The sequence below is a fragment of the Hyperolius riggenbachi genome, chromosome 8, assembly GCF_040937935.1.
Source record: "Hyperolius riggenbachi isolate aHypRig1 chromosome 8, aHypRig1.pri, whole genome shotgun sequence".
Lineage (NCBI taxonomy): Eukaryota > Metazoa > Chordata > Amphibia > Anura > Hyperoliidae > Hyperolius > Hyperolius riggenbachi.
In genome coordinates, this window is record NC_090653.1 from 124,011,012 (window position 1) to 124,026,951 (window position 15,940).

The 15,940-nt window shown below is 45.1% G+C and overlaps 1 protein-coding gene across 4 annotated transcripts in view; it reads left to right on the forward strand.

The window, feature by feature from the left end:
* Positions 1-6,366: 6,366 nt before the first annotated feature.
* MTMR1 (myotubularin related protein 1) overlaps positions 6,367-15,940 on the forward strand; it is a 111,694-nt gene continuing 102,120 nt past the window's right edge. For 3 of the 4 annotated variants that reach the window (XM_068251025.1, XM_068251024.1, XM_068251026.1), the window contains exon 1: positions 6,368-6,652. In XM_068251025.1, coding sequence (XP_068107126.1) covers positions 6,540-6,652 — 113 coding nt within the window. In that variant the 5' untranslated portion in view covers positions 6,368-6,539. Of the gene's footprint in view, positions 6,653-15,940 lie in introns of all 4 variants that reach the window. The other variant, XM_068251023.1, reaches the window with a different exon arrangement.

A 15,940-nucleotide genomic window follows, 5' to 3' on the forward strand; every position in this document is an offset into this window, starting at 1 on the left:
ATGTGTATCAGTGATACATGACATAGCAATTTTAATAATGAGATTGAAAACACCAAATTTGAAATGATGCCAGATCAGGTATTTGCTTTGAATTGCAGAAGCCATTGAAACCCCAAGTTATTTAGGTGTATTAAGAATTCTGCAATAATATACCACATGTGAAGGTTTTTTACATAGATCTGAACTAAGGTTTGGACCTGTTGGCAGCACAATACTGGGCTTCTCATACAATCCAGTCTACTATATGACTTTAGTTGGCAAACACAGCTGTGTTAAAATGTGGGCTCTGTGGTGTTGCTGAGGTGACTTCAGTGTATCAGTGTGCAATACGCGAAGACATAAGACACTGCACTGACAGCACTGTCTGGTGGCTGCACTTGTGTGCTGCACAGCAGTGTGTTCTGACAAAGCACTTTTGCATGCATTCCTGTGCACAATACACCACTGTCCCAATGTGTGTATAAGAATAGGGTCAGCACTGCAACAGAGAGCAATGCAGGCCACTTGTGTTTCATTATAACTCAACAGTGTGCCAGGCCCTGAGTGTAATACAGCACAATTCCCAAATGTATAACACAAACGTTTCCATCACCTCTGGACTATATAATGCTTCTAGAACACAATTGTTGCCAGAGATGTTAGAAGTCCCTGTACTAACCACTGTGCAGATAGCTTCCTTCTTTCATTCACACTTAAAACCTGGTACACACATTCGAGATTGATTGGCCAATCACTTACCAATTTTACACCATACAATTTTCTGTTAGATTTACCTGCCAGATAGATAAAGTTCAACATGTTGGAAATGTATCTATCTTACCATCTATCTGCCGAGCAATTAGGCATTGTTCTACTCAGCAGGAGATAAACAGAAGACAATGCACCAGAGATAATGACCAGTCTCTACAGAAAATAATCTACTCATGCATTCTAACAGAAAATCTAACAGAAAATGGTATGGTGTATTTCCATCATTAGGGTCAACAGATATTGAATACTATGAGTAGATTGTGTCGGTAAACCCTTATACTACATGGAGGTAAAATTGGTCAGTGATTGCCCAATCATAATCAAAAGGCCTTATGCCTAGTACACGCCATACAATTTTCTATAAGATTTTCTGTTAGATTTACTTGCTAGAGAGAATTTCTAACATGTTGGAAATTATCTCTCTAACCATCTATCTGCCGAGCAATTAGGCATTGTTCTACTCAGCAGGAGATAACCAGAAGACAATGCACCAGAGATAATGACCAGTCTCTACCAGTACTTTACAAAAAATAATCTAATTACAGAGAATCCAAGGGCCTGTTTCCACTATCGCGAATTCGCATACGCATCCCGCATGCAAATTAGCATGGGAATACAAGTGGATGGGACTGTTTCCACTTGTCAGGATTTCTGAGTGTTTTTCTGTGCAGAAAAAATCTGCACGGCAGAGCCATCAGAATTCGCATACAATGTATTTAATAGGAAATTCGCATGCGGTTTTGGTATGCGAATTTGCATAAGATTTCGCATAGAAACACTGGAACAGCACACAGGCACTGCAGTGGTTAAATTCGCATACATAGTCATCCATGCAAAATGATATGAAAATTCGCATACAACTGCATGCGAAATTCGCATTCGCATTTCCGCAGCGATTCCCACCGCACAAGTGGAAACGGGACCTAACATAAAATCTACCAGAAAAAATGTAACAGAAAATTGTATGGTGTGTACTAGGCATTAGGGTGCATATACATATTCAATTTTGATTGTTCAATAACTGGTCAATTTCGCCACTTCCATGTAGCATGAGGGCCAACAGATTTTGAAAGCTCTGAACAGATTGTTGCAGGTAAGCTCTCAAAACTGGATATGTGTATGCACTCTAATGCCTAGTACACTTTCGATTATGATTGGTCAATCACTGACCAACTTTACCACCTCCATGCAGTATGAGGGTTATCCTACGCAATCTGCTAATAGTATTTAATATCTGTTGATCCGCATACTACGTGGAGGTGGTAAAATTGGTCGATTGGCCAATTTATAATTGAAAGTGTACCAGGCTTTACACTGTACTATATTTAAGTAGTAAAAATAGACACATGGGACACAACTATAGTAAGTACTGTATGTAAAATGTGATTTACATAAGCCTTTCTTGGAGAGCAACCCAGGCATAAACTGACAAAATACTTGTAGCAAACTATCGCCAGAATATGTTGTATAAAACTAGCCCTGAGTATGTGTTGACATTGTGCATATTTGATTGTGTACTTGCAGTATTTCATCGTATGCTAATTCATCCACGTAATGATGTTTCTTATTTAAGTATGTTTGAGGTAATTTTTTGGTCTACTCTATAGTTGTCACTTTCCCAATGCTAATGAATTATTATTTTACTACAGTATTTGAAGGGACTTTTTCAGGATTTTTTTATGTTTTAGACTGTAAATTATTGTAAAAGTTTATAGAATTATAAAATACCTTATTATATAAAAAAAATACTAGTATAAAATAGTATAAAGATAATCGTTATAGAAGGTTGTATATACAATACTAGTTTAAATACAGTAGCAGATTTGGATAGAGGACACTTAAAATATTTTTACACCTGAAGAGAACTGTATGTATTTAGATTGTTTGCACATATGTTAATATATGTACTCCTTATTTTGTTTCCCTTTCATGTCGTCTCAGCTCTGACTAAAATATGAAAATCTGGTAAATAAACATATTCTGCTTTAAAGCATATTGGTTTACATTGCAGTCTCAGTTCTGTTCTTCATATCTGTGGATCACTGTGCTTCCTAAGGCTGGCCACACCCTTCACTGCCTGACAGAACAACCTGTGGGCAATATTACTGTGTCTGGGTACTATCGGGGCATTTCTAAGCAAATTATATTCATTACATTCAGTTTGTTGAACATCCCACTACACAGTTTTTCATAAACATTTAATAAAATGTATGGAAGTGTTAGTTTAGGCAAAGCTGCCTAAGGTAAAGACAGAGGCCTTAGCACATCAGTTCAGTTGAGTGGCTGTCCTGTTGATCCACTGCCCAAAATATTTTTAGCCATAGACCCTGAACAAGCATGCAGATCAGATGTTTCTGGCAAAAATCTGACAAGATTAGCTGCATGCTTGTTGCAGGTGTGTGTGATTTGGATAGTGCTGCAGCCAGGACTGCCAAGTGGATCTGAGATGAACTTTTACTCATTGCATAATTGTGTTACTTTCCTATTGTTTATAGGGCATTCCTCAAGCCAAATACTTTTTTGTTTTAATACTCTAATTCCCTATAAACTAAACAAGCCACGCCCATATGTATGCTGCCATATTAACTTCCTTTTAAACAATGCCAGTTGCCTGTCGTCCTGTTGATCTTTTAATGTATCAGTAGTGTCTGAATAACACACCTGAAGCAACCATGCAGCTAATCCATTCAGACTTCAGTCAGGGCTCGTTTCCACTGTAGCGGTGCGGAATCGCCTGGATTCCACCGCAGAAGAAATCGCATGCAGGTGCGTTTTTTTACGCGTTATTTTACGCGATTACGCATGCGATTTCGCATAGGTTAGGCTATGTGCGTTTTAACCATGTCACTGCCTGTGTTAATTTACATTGGTTCCTATGCGGAATCGCATGCGTAATCGCGTAAAATAACGCGTAAAAAACGCATGCGATTTCCCTATTAAATACATTGGCGGCGATTCGCATGCATTCCACTAGCAGGCGAATTCGTTGGCTCTTTTGTGCGTTTTTTCACCGCTCATAAAAACGCACCACGCAAACGCTACAGTGGAAACAGGTCCATTCACTTGCATTACATGTGCGAATCTGCATGCGTTGGACGCATGCAGATTCGCGATAGTGGAAACGAGCCCTCAGAAACATCTGATCTGCATGCTTGTATAGAATCTATGGCTAAATGTTTAGAGACAGAGGATCAGCAGGACAGCCAAGCAATCTGTAACACTCACACTTTAGTTCCCGCTCCTCTCTGTGTCCTGGTTCCAGCACCGTCAACCCTTTCAAATTTGCCACCTCTGGGAGCCCTCGTATCTCTGAGGGAAAGCGCGCCTGGCCATGTCTGCGCGACAAAGCGCGACTCGGCCAGGCTTGCAGGTGACATGTGCCACCCAGGGAGACGGCGAGGGACGAGCGGCCTCAACTGGGCTTAAAGAGATTCGGAGACTATTTAAAATAGATTTATACATACCTGGGGCTTCCTCCAGCTTCATCCGCATGGATCGCTCCCACGCCGCCGTCCTCAGCCGTCTCTATCGCCGATACCGGGTCTTGTAACTTCGGCCAGACACGGCCAGTTTTCCGCATGCGCAGTGACTATCTCTCCGGCGCCTGGCTTACACATGCGCCTGCGCAGTACAAAGGGAGCGCACTGCACTTGAGTCGACTGGCCAAAGTGATGGGACCCAGTACCGGTGATAGACGGCTGAGGACGGCGGTGTGGGAGTGATCCATGCAGATGGAGCTGGAGGAAGCCCCAGGTATGTATAAAAATAGTTTTATGTGGTTAAGCTAGCACTTCGCTAGCTAACCATGTCCCCCAAGTGCCTCCGTTATACATACCCCCCCAGGGATCCCGCGATGGCGCAGCCTCCCAATCAGCACCCGGCTTCGCTATGGTGAGGATCGGAACTGCGCATGACGTCATGTCCGATGGTCTCCACGGCGACGAGTGAAGCCAATTGGGAAGCTACGGCTCTCACGGGATCGCGGACGGCTGAGTGTTGCTGGCGGCGATCGGGGGGATAAGACCGATGCCGGGGGACTTGGGGGCCACAGTTAGCTAGCCTAGTGTTAGCTAATATTAAACACTTCTCATTAAAAAAAATCCCTCCCGTGGACGCAGCCACCGCATCTGCGTACCGCCAGGGGAGGTTAAGGAAGCCCCAGGTAAGTATGGTACACGAGATGCTCCTCATCTCAGGTACAATTTAAGGTAAGTATATCATACCTACTGTCTTCAGAAGCACTCAGGGACGCGAGTACTTCCCAAGGCTGCCTGAAGTGTGCCGAAGTGGTATTCGACCTAGCAGGTCACATCAGTGGGGACTGTGCTGGAAAGACAGTGTATCCAGATCCTTTCCTTAGATATGTATCAAACCTGAAGGTATTGGATCCCTAGGGTGTTGTTGCAGCAGTGTTTTTTTTTGTGTTTGCAAAATCGCAATTGTACATCGCTAAGAGCCCTCTTCCACTGAGAGTGAATCACTTAAAATAGCAATTTTTAAATTGCTACGGTTGGGTAAAGTAGGGTTAACATAGGAATCGGGAAAAATTACTTTCCACTATAGCGATTCGATATTCTGTAAATTACAATCACGATTTTACCTGCGGATGTGCTTCAATGTTAAATGCAAAATTGCAATCGCATAACAAAATTGCTGAAAAAAATCACAATCGCTTGCGTTTGTGATTTTCTTTTGTGATTGCTAGTAGAATAGGGTCCTACGTGCAAGCAATTGCGACTTTTGGGGTACACTATCCCTGCAGCACACCCCTTGCTACATTCTATAATAAGGGCCTTTTTCCACTGCACAGCTGAATCGCAAATCGCTAGTGATTTTTAAATCGCTAGGGTTGCTATTTTATCATAAAAGGTATTATTTTTTACAAAACGTTTTTTTTCTACCTATATACTTTATCATAGAAATCATGAGAAGTATTTTCCACTATAGTGATTTGATTTGCAAATCGCAATCGCTTTCTGGAGCATTTTAGACCCCATTAAAACTTGCAAAATGCTAGCGCTTTTGCTCCAGCGATTAACGTGAAAAAACGACATTCACACTTCGTGATTTTTCTGCTTCTATAGTACTAAACGCAATCGCCTGAAAATGGTGTAGGATACAAATTTGCGTTTGGCGATTAAAGCAAATTGCCCAATTGAGAACGGACCCATACCGTATTAAAAAGCACTAGCGCTTGAGCATTTTGCCGAAATCACCAGCAACGTTCAGATGTGAACGGGGCCTAAGAGGGATAATGCAATGCAAATGAAAAATTGCAATCACATAACAAAATTAATGAAAAATCGCAAACGCTGGCATTTGTGATTGTCAGTGGAAAGGGCCCTAGGAAGATAGGAAACTTTGCATGAAAGTAGGATTAGGACTCTCAACAAAAAGCAGCTGTATGGGACACTGTTTGGTCTGCACAGCCTGCTGCCAGAATCTGCTCATTGGAGCTCTGGCTGGTGTGGTACAGAGCTGGCTGCCATACTCCGCAGCCTCTCAGCATCCATCAGCAGGCAGAACGCAGCCCGCTACACGACGCCTGGCTGCCGGAGCGCACTGCATTGTGGGAGCCGTGTGTGTGTCAGTGACAGCCCAGCCCAGTGTGGATGTGCAGGCAGCGCGGTGCATGCTGGTCGCGGCTGGGTGACAGCGGGGACGTCAGAGCGCTTCTCTCCCCATCCAGCAGCTGCAGGAAGCCGGGGCAGGAAAAGAGGCTGCAATCAGGCCCTTCCTGTGCGATAAGCGGCTCAGCTGTATCCCGAGCATCCGGAGAGGGGGAAGCCATGGAGAGCGCGGCGGCCGGAGGAGGAGCATCAGCTGCTAGGAAACCACCCCGGCCATCCGCTCCCCCATCACTGCCCAGCTCTCGCCAGGCCAGCGTGGAGACCCTGGACAGGTACTCTTTACTGTGGGGGAGGGGGCAGCTGGGGCTTCATGTATATGGCAGGCATGTAGCAGCATCCCCACCCGATAGGCGGTGCTGGCACTTGTAGTTCTTCAGCTCTTTAGAGGTTACATAAGTGTGGATAGACTAAGCTGTGTCCCGGGCTCTAGTCTACTTTAGGGGACCCAGCAGGAAACCTCATAGGGAACAGTTCTCCAATCAAAGCATTGTACAGCTGCTTTTTGTTGCAAGTCCCATTTTCATGCAAAGTTTACTCCTCCTTATAGAATGTAGCAAGGGGTATGCTGTAGGGCTAGTGTACACCAAAAAGCGCAATTGCTAGCGCTTAATGTAGAGTTGCGATTTTGCAAAAAATCACAACGCTGCTGTGGCAGCACCCAGGGGTGCAACAGCACACTTGGGAGCTTTTCAGCTGCATTTTGCTGATCGCTGACCATCAGCAAAGAGCTGTAACACGTATAATCCTATGGGATTCTGCACACAGCGGCAATTGCAATTTTCACCGAGTTCCTATTTTTGAAGTGATCGCGCTTCATTCCTGATCGCTGCATGATGCAATTGCGGTGGAAAAAAGCAGGTTGCACAATCGCAATCACAGTGCGATTGCACTTGTGATCATGCATCTAAGTGGAGAAGAATATCACAATGCAATTCCGATTTGTAATCCTGCAAACGCAGAATGCAGGACTTTTTAAAATCACATGGGAAACAAAATTGCATTGGAATCGCCTGTAGTGTAAAAAAGCCTTCAGTTACATAGCAGCATCATTTGTTCTGCAGAAAGCTGGCAGGAAAATCAATGTTTTATTGCAGCTTTGCTAATGTATTTTCCCATTCAATATAAGTTTGTGTACTCACCACCCAGTCCATGGAGATCACTGCTGCTCCCAGGCACACACATTCCACCCATAAACTGACATACATTACAGGTTTGTGGCAGATTAAACGTGATCAGATCTGTTGGAGAAATCAATCTTTGTGTGGCCGCTGCTGTTACACATGGGCATGTTTGATCTGTTGGAGAAATCAATCTTTGTGTGGCCGCTGCTGTTACATATGGGCATGATTTAATCCCCCCCCCCCCCCCATTTCCCATTAAAAAGTGCAAAACAAAACTTGTGTTCATATGTATTTTTTTTTAATAGATACTTTTGGCCAAATGTGTTTGTACTTTGATTTTGTTCACATTTCTATGGGAAAGATGCCCAGACTAGGCACAGGGGACTTGTTTGTGCTCATCTTTATGTGCTTGCATTAACTATAAGGCTACGTTTACACTGGAGTGCTGTATTATTACTTGTAAAAAATAGAATCGTAATGCAACTGAGAGGAAAATTGGCAACACGCATTTTGTGCGATGCGGCACATATAGTCAAAAATGCCGTACATAAAAAGTATACTTCACTGAACCAAACGTGTACGCTATGCTATACCTCACTGCGCACATTGCATATGCCGATGGATTCCACCATACTAACGTGTCAGTGTAAGGGCTCGTTCCCACTATCGCGAATCTGCATGCGTCCAACGCATGCAGATCCGCACATGTAATGCAAGTGGATGGGCCTGTTTCCACTGTAGCGTTGTTGAGGTGCGTTTTTTTCAGCGGTAAAAAAACGCACAAAAGAGCCAACGATTTCGCCTGCGTCGGGAATCCGTGCGAATCGCCGCTAATGTATTTAATAGTAAAAACGCATGCGTTTGTTACATGCGTTTTTACCTGCGATTTCGCGTGCGATTTCGCACCTTTTTCAATGTTATTTAGCCCTGGCAGTGTCATGGTTAATTTCGCATGGCACCCTGCCATGCGAAATCGCATGCGAAATCGCGGGTAAAAACGCATGCGGAAACGCATGCGTTTTTACAAGCGTCGGAATGCGGCCGAAATCGCGTCGCAACAGTGGGAACGAGCCCTTAATGTATCATTACAATATACTGTACATTGTATGATTCAATGCACTGCAGCGTCTCGGTGTGAGTGTAGCTGCATCCTGAAGCATATAGTGCGTTTCGTTTTTGGGAAAAAGCATGACACATAAGTGGAAACGCTAAGGCCCCATTCACACTTAAAAGCGCAAAACTTGCTGGAGTATATAGTGCTTCTATAGCACTAAACGCAATCGCCTGAAAATGCTGCAGGCTACACGTTTGCGTTTGCCGATTTGCGTTAAAAGGATTCCATTGACTTGCATTAAAATTGTGCCACAGTAGCCACGATCGTGGCAATATTGCTGCGTTTTTAGTGAAATTTTAATTCAATAGGTGCGTTTGTTAGGGCCCTAAGATGGGACTTGTGTGGGAAAGCACATGCCCATATAAATTGCAGGAGCTGGAATTAGCAGGGGCTGAACTGGAGTTATTGCATGGGGCTGATCTGATTAGTGGATTGATTAATTAATCTGTCCGTTTAGGTGCCCATCAGTGCTTGCCAGTATTTATAAGTAGTGTTGTGCACTCTGAGTATGGAAATACTCATAATCGAAATGCAGTGCTGCCCGGGGGGGGGGGTGAAAGGCATTGAGTGCCATATTCTTTGGAATATAAGGCACAATTTTTCTCTCTCAAGACTCGGGGGTGTGGGTGTGTCTTATATTCCACAGGTACGGAAAAATGATAAGCAGAGTGTGCTGGGGAGCGATATTACGTGCTCCTGCAGCCGCAATCCTCTCCCTCTGGCTCCAGGTCCTGGCAGTGTGTTCCTCTTCTTGTCTTGCAGCTATCCAGGAATACCAGCCGCCTTCGGCTATACAGAACCGCCTGGTCCTCCAAGTTGCATACATGAGTTAACAGTACATGCACCGCTAGTGTATTGTAAACTCAACGCGTATGCAATTTGGGGGACCTGGCAGTGCTGTATAATGGCAGGCGGTCGGTGTTCATGGATAGCTGCAAGACAAGAAAAGGAACGCACTGCCAGGACAGAGGATTGTGGCTGCAGGAGCAAGTATAGGATAATTGTGAAAGTGTAGTGTAATTTTAGTTAAGTGTAGTGCAGTATAGTGTAGTGCATTGCTGTGTAGCTTAGTTGGTGGCCAGCTGGGATAAGTGTAGTGTAGGGTGCAGTGTAACTGGTAGGGGCAGCAAGGATAAGTGCAGTGTAGCTGTGCAGTGTAGTGTAGATAGAGTAGCGTATATGCTGGAACATCTTATATTCCCCAAAAATACGGGTATATTCCGTTTTTTTATGCTGCCCATAGACTTTCATTATGTGCAAAAATGCATGCGGGTTCGGCAAAGCTAGCGATTCTGCCTAGTGAGCTCCTGGCCTGAGGGTTCTGGATTTTTTTCAACAAAAATGGAGTTGTCACTTGTCAGCACAGCATATATCCAGGAAATCAATGCCCTCTTCTGCTGTCACTTCTTGCATAAAGAGTTAGCTTCAATCTATGCATTACTCCCCGCACGGTGCAGAGGCCGACCCCGAGGTTGTCCTTACTGTGCCTGCGCGAACAGCCGCTGTCAATCAAGCACATGTTGTACGTGGCTTACTGCACAGACTCAGAACTCCTGTGCAGTAAGCCACGTATAACGTGGGCTTGATTGACAGCGGCGGTTCACGCAGGCGCATTATGGACCACCTCGGGGTCGGCCTCTGCACAGTGCGGGGAGCCCGGGATGGCGACAGAGAGCGGAGCGTTCAGCGTGGGACAGTCGGCTGCAAGGGGCTGGAGAAAGAGCCCCAGGTGAGTAAAGTTGTTTTTTTTTTTTTTTTTCCCCTTTTTAATTTGCCTGATGATTCCTTTAGGCTGCTTACACACCAAGACGTTACAGGCGCACGTTAGTGCGCCTGTAACGCTCCCCCAACGCACAGCAATGTAACACAAGTGGGCTGTTCACACAGCCCACGTTGCGTTACATGTAACGCTGCACGTTCTGTGCAAAGTGCAGCATGCTACGGCGTTGGAGCGGCTATAGCCGCGTTAGACTGTTTGCACATGCGCAGTGGGGGGCGGAGAGGAGGCGGGGAGAGCCAGCTACAGTAGCCGCGCACATGGCTACTTAATATTCACTGCAGTGGCGGGCGCTGATTGGCCGGCGGGACCACGTGATGCGGAGTGTCACGTGGTCCCGCTGGCCAATCAGCGCCACTCTGGGAGACATTATAGGACTCGAGCCGCCTAACGCGGCTCACTCTACCGTCGGCTCTTGCAGCACCATACGTTGTGTTAGGTGCACGTTATGCGACCTTAACGTGCCACCTAATGCAACGTCTTGGTGTGCAAGAAGCCTTAAGGTACGTACACACGTCTGATATTTCTGAACGACTTGGCGGTCAAACCGGTCGTTTGAACGACAGTTGGACGTGTGTGTGTTAGATCGTTAAGCTGATAGCAGCACTTTTGAATGATCCACTCGGCGGATCCGTGGACTGACTGTCGTTAAGGAATAGTTCTCATCGATAGTTGAACTGCGTGTTCAGTTCAGCCGTCTAGCAGCTGGGGCTTTTCCACTGCTTAGTTACTGTTCTGCAACAATTTCCACATGGGCGATTGAGGTCGGGGCAGCTACATGTTGAATAACAAGTGGTTTGAAAATATAGGCAACATCTGGTGTTAGCAGTTTCTTTCTTTCCTTCTTTATGTAGATAAGCTCACAACTGTCGGAGTGACTACCGGTAGGTGGCAAATCACTTTGAGGTATGAGCAGGGCTGGCGCTACCATAGAGGCAAAGTAGGGAGCTGCCCCAGGGCCCCAGAGCTTGTAGGGGGCCCCAGTGGCTACAAGAGGAAATAAAAAATTTTCAAATCGGCCTTATAGTTTTTGGAAAATCGATTTTAAAGTTTCAAAGGAAAAAAAATACACATTTAAAAACCTGCCGACTTTAATGCTATCCACCTTAAATGCTATAAACCCTAAATTGCAGGATATGTTAAGGAGATCATTGGGAATAAGGGGAAAAAACAATTTTTCAAAAAGACCTTATAGTTTTTGAGAAAATCGATTTTAAAGTTTCGAAGGAAAAAAGTATACTTCTAAATGCGGTAAATGTCACTTTTAGTAGCAAACCTAACGGTAGTGTAATTTTACATGCATCAAACGAATGTGCAATAAATTTCCTGACGAGGTTTCCAGGGGGTCTATACGCAGCCGCAGGGCTTTGGCCAGGGATCGCTATACAGCCGCAATATGGCTGTATGAAGATCCCTGGCATTTTTTCCTATTTTTCCCAATTTTTTTTTTTATGTTTGGAGTGTGGGAATTTTTTTTTTTTTTTTAATTATGTGGGGTCCCCCCTCCTGAAACTTTTTAACCCCTTGTCCCCCATGCAGGCTGGGATAGCCAGAATGTGGAGCTCCGACCGATTGGAACTTCACACTCTGACTATACCAGCTACAAAAAAGGTCCCCTAATGCCGATTTTTGTTCCGGGGTATATGTTGGGGGGGCCCCCAGGTTTATTTTGCCCTGGGGCCCCATTGTTGCTTAAACCGGCCCTGGGTATGAGCAGTGGTTTTGCATTTGTAAATCTTTATTTTTGAATGAATTGTGACAGATGAAATTGGTCAGCTATCATCACTGATTTATGTAAACACAGCAGTTTTGTGCTGCCATTATTTAACATGGAGATGACACAAGTGTTTGACAACCACCTACCAATCCTGTATTACTAGGCCACAGTTGCCATGCAGGTGTCATGCACTAGAGACTTCTGGAGGGGAATCCACTGTGTGCACAGTAAACGGTTAAGATTGGTTGATGGTGCTCATACATGTACAATCAGTCAAATAAAAATATAGATTTCACGCTGAAAATCGAGTAATTTCACTACCACCACTCTTCCAATTTTAAAGGTAGGGAAAAGACACCCGCTAGCTATTCCTAGAAGGAAGAAACGGTTATTAGCAACCTAACTAGACAATCAACAATTCATAAGAAAATTAAAAAATGACAGTGCCGTGGTATGTCTCTTCGGAGGGCAATTTATATGTAGCAACAATCAGACCTGAACAGGGCAAAACGAGAATGATAAAATTGTTAGTTTAATGTAAAATTATACACGGCAATATGCATTAAGACTGCCAGGTAAATATAGCTGCCAGCCAAACAGATTTATTGGAGAGAAATAGGTAAGAGATGAAAATTGGATAGAATGTCTGAAAAAAGTTTGATTACAGTATGGAAGTCCGTTAGGCAAGAGTCTTTGTAAGAAGTAATCCAAGTTGGTGATTTTCCCGTGTCCTAGCGGGCCGTCGATTGATGGTTATTCGACGTCAGATTAAAAGTATAGGACCCTGGGCTTAGTGTGTCAATGGGAATGATTCACAAAGCTTTTTCACCAGATTTGTTACTTCTTTTGGCTTCCAAAGAGCAAAAACATACTATAATAAAGGTATGAAAAGTAATATTGAAATGAAGTTAATTAGGAATAACTTTGAGCGATTATTTTGCTTGTAAATGTGCTGAAAGGTTATTTTTATAAAATAAGTGATAAGTCATGTATGAGAAGTTTTTTGAATAGAGCCCATTGTGTTTTAACCATCACTGTAGTTGGGAGGGGTTATGACACGTCCAGGCCCAGTCCAGGGCAGGTCATGCCCCAAGTACACAAAATCTGGCAGAACCCTGGTTTTGCCAATTTTCCGCCATGTGTGGCATAGTCCATGACCGTTAAACTGTAGCACTTGCCAGAGCTGTAGGAATAGGTAGGAATATCCACTGCCACCCTCTGGAAGTGCTCGGTGATTACCGACAGTGGCTGCACCCTGGCCTTTTTAACCCTCAGGCAGGTGGTACATGATCGGCAGTGTTTTATTTCCTTTCCCATCATGGGCCAGAAAAAATGGTTCTGAACAGGTTTTTGGGTCTTTTACCAAAATGTCCTGCTAAGGGGTTGTCGTGGGCTGCTTAGAGTAACTGTGCCCGAAATTTCCTAGGGACTACCACAGCTTCGCAGTACAGTCTGTTGTTTTCCCAGTACACTTTGCATGGCGTGCACTCGCCTGGAGGCTGGCCAGCTTGGGCCCTAAGTGTTTCCAGGCTGGGATCACTCCGCAAGGCCCGCAGTTAAAGGATACCAGAGCCAAATAAATCTATAGAAACGGTGCAGCATAGGTCGGCAGTCTCTCTGCTCCCCGCATCTTGCCTAAAAGCCCCCTGGATCCTCTTCTGGGCCGCCGGATTTGGGCTTTACTGCGCAGGTGCTGTCCGGGCTGTGCGCGACCTACACCATACGCCGTGGCCGGGAGTGCACTGCACATGCCTATGACGTAGTGACCACATATGCATGCACGCAGCGCTCCTGGCTATGAGAGCGTGCTGTAGGACATGCGCAGCCTGGCCAGCGCCTGCGCAGTAAAGCCCAACTCTGGTGACCTGGAAGAGGATCCCAGGGGGCTTTAAGGTAAGATACGGATTGCCAGCATGCGCAATCTCCCCCAGTGTCAACCACTTTTCAAAGTATGCGCCCACAGTCAATTTCTGTTGCCCACAGAGATCAGGACTTGATTTCTCAGGCTTGGAGCACACTTACATTGGCGATTTTGTAGTTGTTTCCAGGGGTTTGCATCACTTTGCATTTGCAATTTTCTTTGGTCAGAAATGCAGGCATTGTGCAGGAAAATGCAAGCAAACCAGGGCTGTGGAGTTGGTACAAAAGTTGTCCGACTCCAACTCCGACTCCTCAGCTTATGAAACCTCCGACTCCGGGTACCTAAAATGGCTCAGACTCCTCGACTCTGACTGCTTAATCTAATACATACCAGGACTGTGGATTTTGTACAAAATCATCTGACTCAGACTCCTCAGTTTGTGAAAGCTCAGACTCCTCAACTCCGACTCCACAGCCCTGAAGCAAACATAAACAACATTCAATTCCCAAGCGCACCATTTACTACAGTGGCCAGTGCGAAAGTGCTCGTTTTACCATATGTGGCTCCTTGCCTTAGGCCAGTGCTGTCCAACTTTATGGGCATGGATAATCTGACAGTGTTTCTCCATAAAATACACATAATCTGGGGACAGAGCTTCCCTCAAAATACACATAATCTGGCAGCGTTTTCCTCAAAACAGCACTCTGTTAGTTGGATTATATGCACCTTTTCATTTTTTTTTTTGCCAAACTTTTTTTTTATTCTTTGTTAGCTGCTTTTACCCAGTTTTAGTAGTGTGTTTTGTTTTGTTTTTTTTGTTTTGTTTTTTTTATCTGCTCCAGTAGCTTTTCCCAGTCCTTGCTTCAGTTCCCCCTGTGTGGACTCCAAAACAGCAGAGCTGCACACATGAAGAAAACCTGAGGTGAGGGACTTAAAAAGATTGTCTCTTCGGCTACATGCAGTGCCAAGCCAGCAGCCAGACAAGCACTCCCTGGCACAGTTATCCAGCCTGATACGGAACAGACTTTGTGCCACTCCCGACACAATCGGCCACAGCTGCTGATTTTGACTTCTCTCTTGTCCAGAGCAGCCTGCCGACCTATGCTGCACCAGCACTCTGCAAGCCATCAGGAGGATCCACTGCAGTCCCGACAATCCAGCCACAGCTGTCATCTTACCTGCTGTTGCTACCCGAGAACTGGGTCCTCTCCAGCTGCTGCCCCTACCCCCATCCAGCATAGCAGCTGTGCTCCATTAGCAGGATCCCCAGGCTCCACCTCCGCTACCACCATGGTCTACTACATGCTGGCTGACAACTCCACAATCTCCGCTGCCATTCTTCCCTCTGGGATGTTGTGGGGGGGGGGGGGGATTGCATGGCACAGAAATAGTGGCTGCAGCCTGCCAGTTGGACAGCACTGACTTAGGCAATAGTTTGGGCCCCAGTGTTGTACAGACACGCTGCTAGCTTCTAGGCTAGCAGTACATTCTATTGCTGGGGGAAGGAGGAGACAGAGGGTTGACCGTAAAACAGAGGTGGCAGGTTGAGTAGAAGAGCCGTGCCCTCGGCTGAAACGATCCACAAACGATGCATCAAAGGGAATTGGGGGCCGCTGTATACACTCTAGATTCTTGAGAGAGGCATCCTTGACTGGGAACCATCTAGCGCTTGTACAAAGCTTAAAGAGAAACTCCGACCAATAAATGAACTTTATCCCAATCAGTAGCTGATGCCCCCTTTTACATGAGAAATCTATTCCTTTTCACAAACAGACCATCAGGGGGTGCTGTATGACTGATATTATAGTGAAACCCCTCCCACAAGAAACTCCTGAGTACGTACTCCTGGCAGTTTCCTGTCTGGGAACCTTGCTGCATTGTGGGAAATACAGGTCCTTCTCAAAAGATTAGCATATTGTGATAAAGTTCATTATTTTCTGTAATGTACTGATAAACATTAGACTTTCATA